General features: G+C 43.7%; 2 protein-coding genes across 3 annotated transcripts; both read right to left on the minus strand.

Annotated features, from left to right (window-relative positions):
* Positions 1-1,058: 1,058 nt before the first annotated feature.
* Positions 1,059-3,220, minus strand: NDUFC2 (NADH:ubiquinone oxidoreductase subunit C2). The gene is made up of 3 exons (XM_009102709.3): positions 3,024-3,220; positions 1,957-2,103; positions 1,059-1,251 (listed from the first exon to the last, which is right to left on the minus strand). Exons 1-3 carry the CDS (start codon positions 3,160-3,162, stop codon positions 1,202-1,204), a joined length of 336 nt encoding a protein of 111 aa, XP_009100957.3. The 5' UTR covers positions 3,163-3,220; the 3' UTR covers positions 1,059-1,201.
* Positions 3,221-5,573: 2,353 nt separating this feature from the next.
* Positions 5,574-16,707, minus strand: ALG8 (ALG8 alpha-1,3-glucosyltransferase). 2 transcript variants are annotated; one of them, XM_009085568.3, is made up of 13 exons: positions 16,589-16,707; positions 15,624-15,702; positions 14,139-14,332; positions 12,618-12,727; positions 11,210-11,277; positions 10,576-10,702; positions 9,882-9,985; positions 9,652-9,772; positions 9,225-9,364; positions 8,655-8,794; positions 7,880-7,977; positions 7,408-7,480; positions 5,574-6,194 (listed from the first exon to the last, which is right to left on the minus strand). In XM_009085568.3, the coding sequence occupies exons 1-13, from the start codon at positions 16,666-16,668 to the stop codon at positions 5,963-5,965; spliced, it is 1,566 nt and encodes a 521-aa protein (XP_009083816.2). In that variant the 5' UTR covers positions 16,669-16,707; the 3' UTR covers positions 5,574-5,962. The 2 variants fall into 2 exon arrangements, with proteins under 2 accessions (XP_009083816.2, XP_050832819.1); XM_050976862.1 differs by lacking the exon at positions 16,589-16,707 and adding an exon at positions 16,367-16,527.
* Between the last annotated feature and the right edge of the window lie 484 nt (positions 16,708-17,191).

Genomic DNA, 17,191 nt, shown 5'->3' on the forward strand with positions numbered 1-17,191 from the left:
TGTTGAACATGACCAGTGGCAGACGCAGGATGTCCCCAAAGGCCGGTGACCTGGGGCAGCTGGAAGGGCTTGCTGACGTCTTGTGGGCCGCTTGCGTCCCCCAGGACCTGTGGGTCTCTCTCTGAAAGCCGCTGTCCCTCCAGCTGGCTCCGAGCCCGGTGTGCCACAGGAACCTTCAGCCTGCTCTGATTGCAGGGAATTGCATCACACTGCCCCGGGATGTGCCAAGGCCTGACGGGGCCCTGCTGCTGGCCACTGCTGCTGGCCGCTGCTGGCAAGAGGTTTCTGCCCTGCTCCCAGTGGGATGTTGGCAGACAGGGCAGATCAGGCATCTCTGGCGTGGCAGGGGGTGCTGGCTCTGTGCTGCCCTGGACAGGCTCCCAGGGCACCCACACTGCTGCCGGCCAGCACGGGGAAAGATCTTCTTCTCCCAGATTGTTCAAGCAAATCAGAGTGGCAGCACTTCTTTTAAATCTGTTTAGGGAAATCATATCCATGAGAGAGCAGTGACCTGGCACAGGGGTCAGTGTGAGGAAGAAAAGGCATAAAGCCCAGTTTTGAACCAAATGCTAAATGAGTAAGAATCCCCCAAACCCAAATCAACACAACCTCCTCACCCCCCCTACCCCCCACCCCCCAAAATATGGTCAGTGTTTGGATTCAGGAGCCAGCAACCAAGTGGGACAACAGAAAGTTTCAATCCTTATTATTAGCAAGGAAGAAGCAACATAATAATAAAAAGCATAGAGATGGAACTAATTAGGGAGAGTATGTATTTTTTTAGCTGCTCAAAAAGAATTTCACAGTGAGACTTTTGGTACAGGATCTACAGGGGCTGGCCAAGAAGATGTTCAAGTGTCAGGAGAAATGCCACTGAGAAATAAAAAAAACAAACTTACAGAACTGCTCTCTGGGTTTTATACAATATAGGTTGTGTGAACAACTTTCCATTCTTGCAAATAAAACAACTGAAAAAAACATTAATCAAAATTATTATTCAGTTACAGGTATCAGTTATCCACGTACTGACAAACCATAAAGAACAGAAGAGCAAATAATTAAACAATAACTATTTAATCAAGCTTTTATTACATGAAAGTGAGTAAAGTTTCATCTTTTAATCCATGGACGGTTCAAGAGTTGCAGCCACCTTGCTGAAGTTCTCAAGATGGCAGGAATTCATTCTGTGATGTGTCACCACTCAGCGAATTGGCTGGAAATCCTCCAAGAGCTGCCCTATTCTTTTCTTTTCTGCAAGAGGTGAGAAAACCTAATCAGCATTTGAGATTGATTCAGAAGATGTTTCATATTAAGTCTTTGATGTTAACATAACCACCAAAAATCTGATTTTTGCTACCCACAGCAAACTATTAGCTTGCTTTTGTAACTAAATGCACAACTTTTTTTCCCCCCATATGGTTCCCAGGTCCCTGTGGAGGAATCTCAGTAGTTACAGTTTTTTATCTCTACACAGTCCTTCCAACATGGCATGATGCAGACCACAATCCAACAGCCAGAGTCACCAACTCTACTGTAATAGAAAATGGACAATTTTCACCCAGATTTGCCATTGCATCATTGGGCTCAGTGACTACATTTAGTAAAAAAACCCCTGTTCTTTACCATTGCTCTAACTGAACACCAATTCAGGTTTCCTGCCATTCCTATTTATTCTTTTTTCACCTGTTCTGCTTGTTTTCTGAATATTCATCATGAGATTTCTGAATCTACATGCAACAGGCATTTTACAGGAATAGACAGTACAAATTGTGAAGCTACAAGAATAGATGCATTATCAACAGCTTGATAACAATATCTATTTTCACATTAGAAAATCCTTTAGCCTTCTGCAATTTAGATTGTGAATGAGCAGGGAAGCCTTAGTCCAGCAAAATCTTTGCACATAGGTTATGTATGGCATGCTGAGGTTTCTCCTAAAATACCAGCTGATTGTACCTGTTGATGGTTGGAAGTCCACTGGATGGTGCCTGATGTACTCGAACAGCTCTCTATCCACCTTGGCGTGCATGTATTCAGCACGTTTCACCAGATGGTAGCCCACGAAGCAGCCCACGGTAGCGAACAGGATCTGCCGGTGAATACCTGCAGCAGGAGGAGAGAGGAACTGTCTCCACCTCTCCCAGCTTCCCGCAGGCCTCAGGCAGGGCCCCGCTTTCCCCAGGCCCCCCAAGCACTCCTCTCCTCCTGCTTTGTCCCTGCCAAGGTCTCTACAGTACCCACAGCTCCCACGGCCCCTGCCAGACCCCACTTTCCCCAAGGCTCCTCCCCTTCCCACCACCCGTACCCCTCGGGAGTCGCCTCAGATCCCCTCCACCGCCAAACGATGTCCCTTTCCCAGCCCCTTCCAACCCCCCCAAATCCCTCGCTTCAGGGCTCCTACCCCTCAACTCCCATCCCCACAATCACACAGAGAACTCCCTTCCCCTCCAACAGCCCTCCCGAACTCAGGGCTCCCTCTCTTGCCCTCCCCACTTCATTTATCCCTCAGTGACCCCCCAAGCCCCACACACCCCTTCCCCAGGCCCACATACCCCGTCTCTCTCCCCATTCCCTTACCTCAGCGTTCCCTTCCCTTCCCCAGTCCCTACATCCCTCTCGGTCACCCAAATCCCACATATCCGCTCCTGCAGCCCCCAAACCTCCTACAGCCCCCCACTCCTGGCTGTTTACCCTTTCCTCCCCTTTATTTATCCTTCAGAGTGACCCCAAACCCCACACCCCCTTTCTCAGGCCCACATATTCCCTTTATCCACCCGTAGCCTCGGATCTAGGGGGTTCCTCCCCATCCCCAGCCCCTGTAACCCTCAAGGTCACCCCAAATCCTCCCGCCCGCCCCCATTTCCTCTCCAGTTCCTCATTCCTAGCTGTTTCCCCTTTCCCTCTTCATTTATCCCTCAGTGACCCCAAACCCCACACAGCCCCTTCCCCAGCTCCTCACCTCCTCCCTCCCCTCGCACCCCTCTCCGTTCCCCCTCCCCTCAGGCTCCCCCGTCCCCCCGCACCGGCTCCGAAGATGGGGCGGTGGTTAAAGGCATTGTCCATCAGCGCCGATATCCATCCCGCGAACCCGAGCCACACCGTGCCCTTGTTGAGGAGCGGCGGCGGCGGCAGCGACCGCGACTCGTCGGGCAGGAACACCATGGCTGCCGCCCGCCGAAGGTGACCGGGGGGAGCGGTGCGGCGGCAGCGCCTTCCCCCGCCGGCCCGCGCCGCGCTCCCGCGTTCCGCTGCCTTCCCCGCGTATGGCTATTTTACCAAAAACCCACCCCAAAATCCAACTCCCCACCCCACAAACACATCCCCGCCCCAAATTCCCAGGCTGAGCGGCCTTAGCCGGGTCGGGGAGGGGGTTCCTGCAGCCCTAACGCCACCGGGTGAGCCGGCCCCGCTGCAGGGCCAGCGAGGCCGGCCGGGAAGTAAATTCGGGGTTAATTAAGCACTAAAATCGAACGCAATTAATTTTCAGAGCTCAGATTAAAGTCTGAGACCTAACCCATAGTGTTCGTATTTTCGTTTTTAATTAATACAAAATCACATTAAATCATTTGCCACTGTAGCAGGATTGACGGAACCGTTAAAGAAACCTGCATTAACACAACACATCACACGTCCCAAAGGCTTCTCAGCCTCTTTCCTAAAAATGTATTGTTTAGCCCTTGCCCTTGAGAGGAAAGCTCATGTCTTTACAAAGAGTTGGATGGGGGAAGGTAAGGGTGTTAACGTCTTTGAAATGGGTCTTCATGTCTGTTCTGACTTAGGGCAGCAGGTTTGTTGCAGAGCCCTGACACCTTGGCTCCTGAAACAGGCAAGGGGCTGCACAAGCCTGAACTTCTGAGCTTTGGGGTAAAACAGCAGGTTGAAGCGGGCAATATGTGGTAGGTGGTTCGGGAAGGCTGTACCTTCCCAATGCCTCAGCAATGGGGAAAGGAAGAGGGCAACGTGTGTCTGAGAGTTTGGGATCAAAGGAGGCTGAACCCCCTGAAACCTAGAGAGAAAACCCTGCAGTGTGTGCCCCAGCGGACTCTTCCCCTTAATTCAAATAAAGCTGAAGGACTCAGCTTTTAGGACATAAACCTCTGCTGTTTGTGGATCTTCATGACATCTGTAGAGGAGGAAGTTGGGCAGTTGCTGCTCTGCAGTGGGAGATGCTTCAGTTGAAACTGAAGATCGTACAATGGTGATGCATAGCCACTTCCACAGTTGTGCCCTGGTTTAACTTCAGAATCATGGAGTGGTTTGGGTTGGAAGGCACCTAAATGGTCATCTACTCCCAGCACCCTACCATAGGCACTGAGAACTTCCACTGGACCAGCTTGCTCTCTCCAACCCAGCTTTGAGCATTTCCAGGGATGGCACATCCATACCTTCACTGTGCAGATTCTTCTTGGAGGATTTCAGGATGTGCAAAGGCATGGCTGGGGAAGAGCCAAGAGGGGTGTTTGTAGAGTTTTTTTGCATATTACCACTTCCTACACAGGACAGCACAGCAGACAGAGAAACACAAGCATTGTGGATGCCTCACCCTGAGCCGAGCTTGGAGCTGAGATAAAATACAGGAGCAAGAAGCATCGTGGCACCACTGGCAGCCACAGCAGCTAAAACAACATGGCAAAGCCCTTGATAGTGTAAAAAAAGCAGAAACTATGAGAAAATAATGAAAACCAGAGTGAGAATGTCTTGAATATGAACTCACTGGCAGTGAGCACTTTGAATGTACAAAGTATTTGGTTACAGAAACAACCACAGTGATTAATCTACCTGTTGCCTGAACGAGAGCCACTCTATTTTAAACACCCCAAATATTCTAAGAACTCAAAAAGCATAACTACCCCCTTGGCTATCCTTGATGAAGGGGTCCCATACTTCAGCTAACACAGAAGAAAGTTCAAAAACTACTGTCAAAAATAGTAATACTAGTAATAGAAAAATCCATCCCTCTCTCCTCCCAGTTCTATGTCAGCACTGGAGTCCAAAGCAGACCCCAACATCAGAGTAACATCTTCTAGGGATGGTTATGTAGGGTTTAAAAGGTGTAACTATTTAGTGCAGAAATAACTGCTATCCTTTGGGGAACATGATTCCACAGAGGCAGAAATAAATCTATCTATCTATCTATCTATCTATCTATCTATCTATCTATCTATCTATCTATCTATCTATCTATCTATCTATCTATCTCCTTAAGTGATTACAGGAACTGTGGACATTTGATCTTTTGTTAGAGTTGTAGAATTTTAAATGAATTACAAATACAGGTGATGCAGCCACATTATCTGGCACATTTAACAGCGTTAAAATACTTCTTCATTTGAGTAGCATGCCTTAATTTGGTCATCTGGTCTACAAAAAAAAAGAGCTACTAGAAGAATATGAAAACCTATTTACAAAGTATCTACGAAACAAGGAGATAAACAGGACATGGACATATTAAAATTTGGTATTTGAGTGTGCAAAGCACCTCAGGACAAGTTTCCAGCTACATGCTACATCCTTAGTTGGGTGGGTGTCCCTCAAAAGCAGGGTTTAGACAGGAGCAGAAATAATGCAAATGCTCAAACAAAAAATACCAAGTTTTTAATTTACAAATTCCATAGAACACAGTTACAATGCTCTCCTACACAGCAACCATCCCTTGTAATTTGCCACAGCAACTTCTATTCAAATACAAACCATAATGGGAAAATCAGGCAGGTTTTCCTCAGGACAGAAGTCTGGACCTTGTTAAGCTTCACAGTTTACCTGCAGCCCTGCCAGTCACTGTGACAGTGCTTCTGATCAGAGGTATCCTCATTGGGCAGTACAGGAGTGTTGGAAGAAGAGCTCCCACGTGGTGATGGCACACATACACTGTGTCTCATCTTGAATGGCCTTGTAACAACCCCTCACCGTGCCAGGAATCCCCTCCAAGGGGAATCCTGGGACTGGTCCCAGCACTGTGGCTTTACTCAGCCTTTTGTCTGACAGGAACTCTCTCAGTCAAGACAGAGACGTAGAGTTTCAGCCAAGCGTATGTGATTCCCAGAGCACAGTACACAGAGGTCAGCAACAGGGGGACAAAAGGGAACTGCTGTTTCCAGGAGGTCAGGGGAAATATGATTTCACAGAAGATTTCCAAGGGCACTAGTTGGATGAGGTAGATTGTTTCAAGCCAGTTAAGTAGAAGTTTCTCTCTCCTGTCAGAGAAATTTAAAAAGAGGTAGTGTTAAAATATACATTAACTAAAAATAACTACTGTGTTTTTCAGCTATCCCAGTGCAAAGAGAATCTCCCATTAGATCACAGTAATGGCTTAAATAACAAGTTAAAGAGTTTCAGAAGGAAAAACCAGTGTGATAATCAAGAATACAGCCCAATGTCCTTATCAAGTTCCAGGACACCTTGGAAGCCTAAGGAGAAACCTGATCAATTGCTCTGCTTCACCTCACTGTTTCAGTGAACAACACCAAAGTTTTTCTACAACAGAAGACTGGAAAAGTCAGATTTTTTTAACCTCTTTCCCCAAGCTTTCTGTAGGATAGACTTTTCTGTGAGCTATCCCTCTTGCAAAGGACAGTGATGGCAGGAGTTTACTGCAAGTAGTTTAAAGGGAATTTAATGTTTTGGCAAATAAAAACCAATAAACTTGCAAAAGCTCCCTCTCTTAACAAAAACTAAGCTCCTATAGAGTTTTTTAGCTAGAGCTCTTGAGACAGAATGACTGAATTCTTCAATAAAGAAAATCACCTACAAAAGCAGGTGCCTGAGGTACTGAATGCATGTTTACAGCATTTCATTAGAGCTCGGGTTTGCCCTCAAAAGTCTGGGAAAGAGGGAAGTGGGGACTGCAGGGGTTATAAGGATAAGCATTATCTTTGGCCAAGTGGTAAGAGATCCACAGGCTGTGAAACTACAGGGTGACTTCGGATATTGCATGTTTTGCCAACCAAATACTTGTGGTTTTGTTGACAAATTACAGCTTGCAAATGAGTGTTATTTACAACCTGTCTTTTCCATACATTAAAATACTAATACTCCAAAAATCCACAGTATAATAAGATAAACAATCTGCAGACAAATCACTATTGTAAATGCTAGAATACCAAATGAAATCCTCAGAGGTTACAGCATCACAACTCCACGCTTTAACAGAGCATGAGGCAGGTGGGGATCTACAGCCTCCTGGGACTAACTGGGCAGCCGTCACAATAACCAGGACATGCTGCAATAATCCTAATTTAAGCACTGCCTCCAGAGATCAGAGGCAGCAGCATCTTTTGACTAGTAACACCTTAATTTGACTCCTCAGCATCAGTTTTCTCTGCTGCCTGTCCCTTATGACAATGGCTGTTCCCAACACCAGAAGAAATGTTGCTGTTCCTGGCACTGAGATCAAATTTCTGTAATTACCTGAATAGAGATTTCAATGAAGAGAAGCTGTAAACAGTAAACAGCAGCATAAGCAGTATTTTAATTGGAAGTTCTGAAAAACAAAGAACATAATGTACTTTTAAAATTAATTATAAAAATTTTCTGCCATATATATATTTTAGTATCTTTAAATCTTACTAGTCACATTTGCATTATCTGGCTTTATTTTCTCCAGACCTACATGTTTTACTGCTTAGGATACCTAAAAATAAGCATAAACATTTACTAAAGCAAATGCCAAGCATTTGCAATACACTTACTTCAATTATCTATAAATATACTGAACACATCAATTCTAATTACTATTTGAGATAGCACTACAAATAAGATTTTCCTTTTCTAAAGAAAACACAACTGGGAAGTGACTAAATCAAAAATGACAACCAAATCAAGACTATTGAGCTCTATGTTGCAAATTGTATAAAATGTAACTAATAGAAGAACATTTTACCTGGTGTTGTGAACAACAATGGAAAAAGTGAGAAATGCCCTGTTGTTGCCAGAATCAAGTAGATGCCAGCATCCTTGGCTCTCTGAATAGACAATAAGCTAAAAACAGCAATAATTTGTTATGCTTTTGTCTTTTAGCAAAGAAACCCAATTTCAGTAGAACACTATACAATTGACTGAAGACTCAGAAACAAGTCAAACAGTTTCACAGTACCCCCATCCCTGCTAACACTGCACCTGTGATGAAGTCTCCTGCTTCCAAACCATGTGGCCTCAGAGATAAAAACACAGGAGAAAAATCAGCCAGGAAATCCTCCCTCAGAAAACCATACACCCACTGAACAAAATTATCAGCAAGGCCCAGCAAAAAACAAGAGCTTAAACATCACTAAATCTCTGAGGAAGGAATATACAGTTTGTAGCAATACTGGTCAGGCAGTTTATGAGCTACAGCATAAGTTCTACCCTAGGCAGGCATGAATCTCTTTTGGTAGAAACTGTGTATTGTTATGGTCAAGCACAGAAGATCCTTTTCCTCAGCTGGCTCCTGAGTAATCTATCCAGCATTTTACAATATGAACTACAGCACCCATCAAGGTCTGAACTTTGCCTGAAATAATTTACTTTAAGTGCACTACACTGTTACAGCTTAAGGCATTCTATGGAAGAGTTCCTCTTCTGAAATATACTGAAAACAAAGTGATTTGCTTTGAGGATTCCTCAACAAGTGGCTGCAGGTTCAGTTTGGCCAACTACTTTGTACCAAATTTGCTTACCTTAAAGGCAGAATAGCAAGGAGTATTGCTTTCTCATGCACGTGCCAGCCAAACATGAAGGAGCTCAATGCACAAAGAACAAGGCACTGTAGGAAGCCTCGGGGCCCTTGAGGTTTAAACCAAAGACAGAAAACAGAGGGCTAGAAACAACAGGCAAAAACAGGACTTCAGTGAAAAGTCTGGCAATCCCAAAGACAAGCCATTGTCCAAAGAGATTTGTCAATAACACTAAACACCACTGCACCCAGGTTGTGCTTGTGTGGCACAAGCGTTATATTGCACTGGAAGAAATCAATTCATTTGGATGTACGAGAAGACACTGAAGGATTTTTGTTGAAATATCAGGAGGGAAAAGCAGACTGAAAGACCACAGCTAACTCCCAACTATTTGTATTGCATGCAAAAATTGTCGGCCAATCTAAGCCACTAAAAACATTTTATCAGTCACTACATACTAGTAACAATGTATCTGTTGCCCTAGAATTGAAATTCATATGAAGTGCATACTATCAATGAAAACCAACTAGGGACAAAATAGAAAAAAATTCAAAAAATATTAGTTGTTCTTACCAATATAGCTATGAAAGTACAGATTAATGTTGCCAGTGGAGTCACTGAAGGGAGGACAGTGTGCTGAAACTCTTGAACCAGCCCTCCTGTCATGGAGGCTTTAGGGATTTTTGTACCATCAAGAAAATTGCACTTTAACCCTAAAAACAAAACATTAAAAAGCATAAACTGATAAATGCTAATGTAGAAAATGAAGTAGCTGAACTAAGTACATGGCCAAGTTTTTTCTTTTTCTAAAGGACGGCAGAGGGAAGTGATTGATCTCTGACCTACTGCTGGTAATTTACGCACTAGATTATGTGGACAACCATATGATTTATGGCAATCTGAAAACATAATTTACTGCCTACATTTCAAACACAGAAGACTGAAACCCAGAGAGCTCGATCTGCAAACAGGCACCAAAAAGCAAGATTACCATACTGACCAAGAATTGTCAGTGCTTTATCCATGGCATTATACAAAGCCCAGAAGTTGGGGGCCCAATAGGCATGGCAGAGACCTCGCTTGAAAGGGAAGAGCCGTGAAATGACTTGAGGCAGCTGACCCTACAGAAAACAAGTCCAAAGGAATGGCCATTTTAGATGAAACACGGTTTATATTTTTATAACAAAATTTTCTAACTGTTCAGGGGAGTAACATGAAAGGGGTTATTACCAATACTAGGAAGGGTCCCAGTGAAAGAGCAGAAACAAGACAGACAATCAGTCCCAGAAGAGTTACATGAAGAAAGCTGAAACTTCTCCACTTCAGGGATCCATCTACAAGAAACAAAGACTAAAGAAATAGCTGCTGTGGGAAGTGGAAAGGGAGACAAAGCATTCTTCACTGACAAGGAATTGCTAGCACCTATCTAAAAGGGCAATGCAGTTCTTTTATGTCAATATATTCAGTTTCTTCCTTCAACAGCTGGCATTTTTTTTTTGCCCACACTGCAGCTCCTACATTATACAAGCTTTCAAGTATTTTCCAAATTTACCTTCCCCGTTCACATGAGGAGTATCAGGCATGTTTCAATGCTAAAAAGTGGGGAGAAACTCAAAGAAGGTCTTTGAAATAGTTTCTAATACTGTCTAATTGTTCCATATCCAGAATAATTCTTATGGCTTCCAAGTGCCACCTGCAGCTTGTTTGTGTTGATTTTTCTTAGTAAAGAACTCTTAAAGGAACAGGAATTTTACAAAACAAGTCTATTTCAAAGATCCTTCAAGATCCTAGCAATTCTGCTGTCAAGCAGAATTTTTCTTTGAGCCATTTTGTTCCAATTCTATCTGCCAAGTCTTGAGTGCTCCCCTAGTTCCAGTGATTAACACAACTCCCCCAAAAGCCAGTGAGGAAAACCCCATCTTACCTGCATTATTTGCAGTAAAGCAGTAGGATCGTAACAAATAAATGCCATATGCAGGGGCCACATACACATAGATGTGTTTGAAATGCAGAAGTACAGCAAAAAGAAGAGCACCCTCCAAGTACCTTTTCTGAAAGAAAACAAAACAAAACCAAAGCTTTTCTCTTTGTAGTCACTTTTAATTGTACTCCTAAGATGATGGGACATTTATTATAAGTATTAAAAAGGGTATTTACTTCAAATTACAAATTTAATAGTGTTATGCGTAACAGGTATGGACAAGGAGCTACCCTGTAACAAAATCACCTGTTCACAGCCTCAGAAGTATGTTTTCTAAGGACTGGTGATTTGGAAGAAGATAAAATGCCAATAAATTATGCCACACTGCTCAGGGGTAACACTGAACATAGCTTTCTTATTGGGAAATATAGCTTTCTTATTGTAGCATCAGCAAGCGATTATGGTGAGTTTCAAGTTCTTCTCTTTGCCACAAGCTCAAGAAACAATTAGACATCCAGCTTCACACAGCTCAACATGAAGCCACTACCATTGCCCACAACACAAGCAGCCCTGTGAACTGAATTAATACACCCAAAATACACATGGCAATAAACAGACAAGAGTCACTTGGGTTTACCTGACACAGCCGAGCAACAGAAAGAAGCATCAGCCCAAAGAGGAAGCCATTGTACTGGAAATGAATATCTGAACTTGAGTCAAGGCATAAAGCAAGCTTTCTTTACTATTGTGTGTTCTGGAGAACACACACTTTTGAGGAATAAATTAAAATAGAATTTAAATCAAGAAAGCATCCTTAAATTCACAGTACATAGACACAAGTCATTATTTACCCTTACCTCCAAAGTAAGACACAAATTACACTAATGCTGGCATCTTACCTTGATGAAATGGAACACAACAATCTACACATATATTGTGCAAATTTCATAATATTAAAAAAAAAAGGTTAAATCTACACTTTTAAAGTTATTAGTTTCTGCCACACATTGGTTAATGGATGGTGACAACAGCCCTCACTTTTCTACCACTTCTAAGCAGGCAATATAAGCAAGAACTATGACAAAGAAAATTAAGTCCTTCCTTTAAATGCACAGCAGGAACTGCAATTTCCAAAGTTATTTTCATACAGGATATGGACCTGTTGGAAGGCATTCAGAGAAAGCTAGGAAGATCCTCAGAGGACTGAAGCACCTCTGCTATGGAGACAGGCTGAGATAGCTGGGGTTATTTCAGCCTGAAAAGGAAAAACGCTGGGGAGAACGTGTAGCTCCGTTAGAAGGTGCTCTAAGAGAGCTGGACAGGGACTTTTGACAAGGGCACAGAATGATAGGGCAAGGGGGAATGGTTTTAAACTAAAAGAGGTGAGATTTAGATTGGATATTAGGAAAAAATTCTTTATTGTGAGAGTGATGAGGGACTGGCATAGGTTGCCCAGAGAAGTTGTAGATGCCCCATTCCTGGAAGTGTTTAAGGTCAGGCTGAATGAGGCTTTGAGCAACCTGTGGTCTAATGGAAGGTGTCCCTGCTAAGGCAGGGGTTTGGAACTAAATGATCTTTAAAGTCCTGTCCAAACCAAACCACTCTACAATTCCATGATTGTTCTTTAGAAAGACTTCCTAATTCCCATATAAAGTTAAACAAATTGAATACACTCTGAATCTTAAATCACTTTGAAGATTTTCCTTGCCACACGACAAACTTGGAACCACACCCACAATACAGAACTATTCTGCTAATACTCCTGTAGGTGTGCAGAGGAGGAACAGCCAGCAGAACAGGCACACTGCTGACAGACTGGTTGGTCCACTTCCACTTCTGGCAAATTGGACCAAGGACTGACTAACTTCCCTTTTGCCAAACAGTAATTCTAATGAAAACAAAATTATTTAACTAATCCCAGAAACAAACCCAGCAGTGTTACTTGCTATGACTGCAATAATAATATAGGATTGTGCCACACATTGTAAGAGGCCGTTAAAAAACCAAACAAACCACAAACAACCCACAATGGTTTGAAAGGATACGATCCACAATTAACAATCCAAAATTCCACAAGAGCAGAACAGCAAGAATAAATGTTGGTTTTTCCAGGATATCCTTTGCAGCTCGTTTTCCATTAATACATCTGCAGCACCTAAATAAGAGCAGAAGAAACAGAAGCTTTAATTCAAACATACAAGCAAAAACATTGTTGGTTATAAGAGTTAAGAGCTGCACTTACTCTGAAGTTTGCCATTTTACCAGCATACAAGGCAACAATAAAATTCTCGCTAAATTCATCAAAGGCAGACAGCATCATGAACAAAGTCAAGTAAAAAAAGGATTTTCAATTTCAATAGCTGTGGTGTGTTCCACATCCTAAAGCTTACATTATGTAATAGCCTCAGGTTCAAGTCTCCCACTCAGTAAGTGTAAAGCTGTCATAGCCTGATTGCCATCATGAGCAGCGTATTGCTACTTTTGGAAACAACATAGGGAGCTGTATTTAAGGTCCTCAGCTGGACGTGAACCCCTCCCTAGCTACTGCTGCCCCCTGCTATATTATGAGTTATTTCTGTTGGTTAAAAACAACTTAATACTTCTCAGTGTGAGCAATATGGTTCATATGACTTCTGAAAGCAGTCTTAAATCACATTAAAAAGTTACAGATCATCTGTGTTGAAATGCTATTAGTGCAACCTCCCTGCCATGAGCAGACCACCTTCAACTAGACCGGGCTGCTCAAATCCCCATCCAACCTGGCCTTGAATTTTTCCAGGCAGAGGGCATATATCACGCCTCTAGGCAAAATGACCCCGTGCAGACACCAGCCCTGAGCTTTCAGCCTCACATTCATACATCTGTGAGTCAAAACAATAAAAGGAAAAGAAATCATAATGCAAGGCTAGCTAGCATAAAGAAAATAAATAAAGGAGCTTAGGCACGGCTCCAATCAGAGAATTTCCTACCCAGATTCTGAGCAGAAAGAATAAAATTATGGAAGACTCTTATAGCCAAATCATTAAGGTAGGCAATGTATTTCTCAGAACACCCCCACAACCTCTACTCTTTTGGGATAAGGAAGAAATTCTTCATAAAGTCAGGCCTCACTGAAAGCATCCAATCCTAATTACATTAGACTTGGAATAATCAGTTTATAATTAAAAACACTGGAGAAACTTTGCATATTTGATGATACTGCCGTTTCGTGACAGATTTCCTTTATGCTTCTAGAAGAACTGAGTAATCAGAAAAGTAACAAGAAAAAATTTGTTCTGAGCACACCAGCTGTCCTGTAACTCCTAGAAAATGAGTTCAGTGACAGAAGCAAACACATGAAACAGAAGCTGGTGTCCAAGTGCCTGCAAATCCATCACATGTAGTGCAAGTGTATCTCCCAGAAGAACAGGTTATCTTGTGTTTAGCAGTGTATTCCAAGATCCTCCTTGTAACTCTAGCATTTCCCTTCCTTTACAAGCTTATTTGTACAAATAGTTATTTGTTGTGGCTACAGAACAAGCCCACAAATGAAGGACTGTCCCTAAAATCAGAACATTAAGACTTACTCATGAACTGCATATATGAAGAGGGTATCTGTAAAGATGACAGAAAACCTTTGGAAGAAGACAGTTGCACGACTGGTGTAATTCAAGTTTTCAACAACCAACATCTGGGGATCAAAGTACTTGGCAATGTGAGAAAGTACATATTCAAACCAAGCAAAAAATGGTGGATAATCCAGGGTCCATTCCGAGGTCGCCTAAAGACAAAATAAGATTAAATAGTTGATAACAAACCATGCTGTTTGCAGTCCTTCAGGTACAGCTCACTGCAGCAAACCAGCTAAGGCATTTTCTCTCAGTACCCTCTCTGTAACTCAAACCACTCCACAATCAGTAGCCACCTCTGTGGTGCTGTAAGCTGTTCTCCTGCAGTACTGGTAGAGATGTGACATTTCCTGATTAGCAGGAAAAGATTAAAGAGCATCTTGTGCACCTGCACTTAACCAGTATATAACTGTTTGTTATCTATAAATCTATTTACAGTAATAGGGCCATTATTACAAAATCTCAGTAAAATAGCTCAAAGCCAATATTTGTCTATACTGGAGTGATCACCAACACTATCAGCCTTGCTCCAGCCTCAAAATTACTTTCACTCATCAGTTAGCAAGTCTTAACTCTCAATCATATCAAGCTCAAATGGCATTATGTGATCTCTTCCCATAAGGACAGTTCCTATGCCCTGACCAAGAATAAACTCCTTGGCTGTGGAAATAGGAGAGGAAGAGGCGTGAACAGAGCAGGTTGGGATGGGGTATATTTTTTCAGAGAGCATGTTCCCAAATGCTTATGCTGTATAGATGAAAGGTATCCTACGTTTTGGCATAGGGTAAATGCTGGCATTATAAAAATTTGTTTGTAAAACAGTCCTTGGAACAGTCCTACAAAGTTCTGACCTGCACAAATCTTTACTTCTACATGTTTATGTGAGGTACCAGACACTACAGTATCTATCTATCCCTGTACTCCAGCAGATACCAGGGGACAGATTAAAACCCAATTAGGTAGGCTGAGTCTGACAAACCTAAATGTGATTTGTTTAGATAAAAATCAATGCATGCTACTAGCACACCTTTGAGCCTTCTGAGCAAAGGCTCAAAACTTTAACAGAGTGATTGATTTCATAATGGAAAGATGTGTATACCCATTAGCATGACTCACTCTTTATTCTGGTAACTGTGCATCACCAATGAGAAGAGCACAGACACCAGCAATTTCAGAGTACAATGCAACTTGCTCTGGTGCTACACAGCCTTTCCAATAACCCAAGTGCCTTAACTGCTTTTCCCATTTAGCCTTCATAAGTACTGCAGCTTCCCCAACTAACTTTCATTTTTTAGCTAAATGTTACACAAGGCCAGCAAATTGTGACTGGCATCTTTTTGTCCCACTATATGACAGTCCCAACCATCCCTTGCAGCATTCACAAGGTCTGTCGTACCCAATGTGCTTGTAAGTCATACAAAAACACCCCAAACATGTCCTTACCTCGAAGTACCACTGAGAGAGGGGCAAGTTGTGGGTGATGGCGAGCCAGTTCCTATGGACTTCAAAATCTGTGGAGTAACTACAGAAGGTGCACATTAAGAGTTACATACCTGCATGCACTAAGAAGGGAAAGAATTCAGAGCACATCACCACGTGCAGATAAAAAGGAAGCCACTCTATTTATCAGCTCTAGGACGCCACTGCCATCAAGTAACAGAAACAGTGATGCTGCTCAAGGATTTTGTGCCAAAGATATATCCTAGAATGGTTTGGGTTGGGAGAGGCCCTAAAGACCATCTCATTCCAACCACCCTGCCATGGGCAGGGACACCTTCCACCAGACCAGGTTTCTCAAAGCCCCATCCAACCTGGCCTAGAGGATTGCCAGGGACGGGGTATGCACAGATTCTATTCTCTTGGCAGCCTTTGCCAGTGTCTCACCAACCTCACAGTAAAGATTTTTCTTCTGATGTCTGATCTAAATCTCTCATTTTATTTAGTTTAAAACCATTCCTCCCTGTCCTATGACTGACCATGTAAAAAGTCACTAATACAGGTGCTTATAGAGCAAGAACTATTTATAGCTTGGCTTTTTCGGACAATTAATGCGAAATTTCAAGTTCTAACTGAAGTTTAACAGCAATTTTTTAAGGCTTTTCCTCATAATAAAAACTTAAAATCACAAAGCATTAATGTTTAAGCACACTTTCAGCCTTCCCGAACAGCAGCCAGCCGGAACGGACCAGAAGGGCTTCCAAAGAGGAAAGGATAGCTGTGCCACTCGGCGGAGGCAGCGCCGCCTCGCTTTCCTTGGAAGTCAGGAGTCACATGGACCTTCAGGGCCTCCTCAGGATCGCGGAGCCACGCTGCCCGCGGTCGGTCGCTCTCGGGGGTTCGCGGCAGCCCTACGCCCCCCGCCCCCGCCCCCGTCCCCGTCCCGTCCGGCGCTCAGGGAAGCTCCTTACTAGGCAGGGATGAGGAGGCACTTCAGGAAGGACACGCCGAGCGCCAGCGCGCGGAACCAGCCGCGGCCGCCCGCCGCCATGGCGCGCGCCCCCTCTACGCATGCGCCGCTCCCGCCGCGCGGGTTTGAAGCGCGCGCGCCCGCCGCGCTCGTGGCGTCGGGAGCCGGGCTGCGCGTGCGCGGGGAGGGCGGGGCTCCGTGAGGCGCCGGAACCGGAGCGAATTGGAAGGGAGGGCACTTAGCTTGGGTATCAGAAATTCTTTGCTGTGAAGGTGGTGAGGCACTGGCACAGGAAATCGGTTAATTATTAGCCTGCACGAACACAGATAAAGAATTAAATAAGAGAACGCCTTAGACCAAAAATCAGCACTGGATCAAGAGGCGCGGGAAGAATGAGGGCATGGACTGAGGGTATAAAATCTCAGGGTCTTGTTTGTTGAGCATCCCACTGTGCAGACACCCAGCCTGAGCTGACCTGCTGCTGTACCAGGCTATTACTATTTACTCTTAGAAATCCAGCACCTGAGACTGCTAGGGAAGCTCGGGTTGAGGCCGAAGGAGGAGGAAGCATGCCTGAGGAGTTGGTTGGTGCTGTGAGGCCACC

This window comes from Serinus canaria, chromosome 1 (assembly GCF_022539315.1).
Source record: "Serinus canaria isolate serCan28SL12 chromosome 1, serCan2020, whole genome shotgun sequence".
NCBI lineage: Eukaryota > Metazoa > Chordata > Aves > Passeriformes > Fringillidae > Serinus > Serinus canaria.

Coding starts and splice junctions, on each gene's coding strand:
- ALG8 (XM_009085568.3), bottom strand. CDS start 16,668: ATGGCGGCGGGCGGCCGCGGCTGGTTCCGCGCGCTGGCGCTCGGCGTG. Junction 15,703..16,588: donor TGCCTCCTCATCCCTGCCTA/GTAAGGAGCTTC, acceptor CACCTTCTGTAG/TTACTCCACAGATTTTGAAG. Junction 10,703..11,209: donor CTGTTGCTCGGCTGTGTCAG/GTAAACCCAAGT, acceptor GTTTTCTTTCAG/AAAAGGTACTTGGAGGGTGC.
- NDUFC2 (XM_009102709.3), bottom strand. CDS start 3,162: ATGGTGTTCCTGCCCGACGAGTCGCGGTCGCTGCCGCCGCCGCCGCTC. Junction 2,104..3,023: donor CCGCCCCATCTTCGGAGCCG/GTGCGGGGGGAC, acceptor CTCCTGCTGCAG/GTATTCACCGGCAGATCCTG. Junction 1,252..1,956: donor GGACTTCCAACCATCAACAG/GTACAATCAGCT, acceptor CACCTCTTGCAG/AAAAGAAAAGAATAGGGCAG.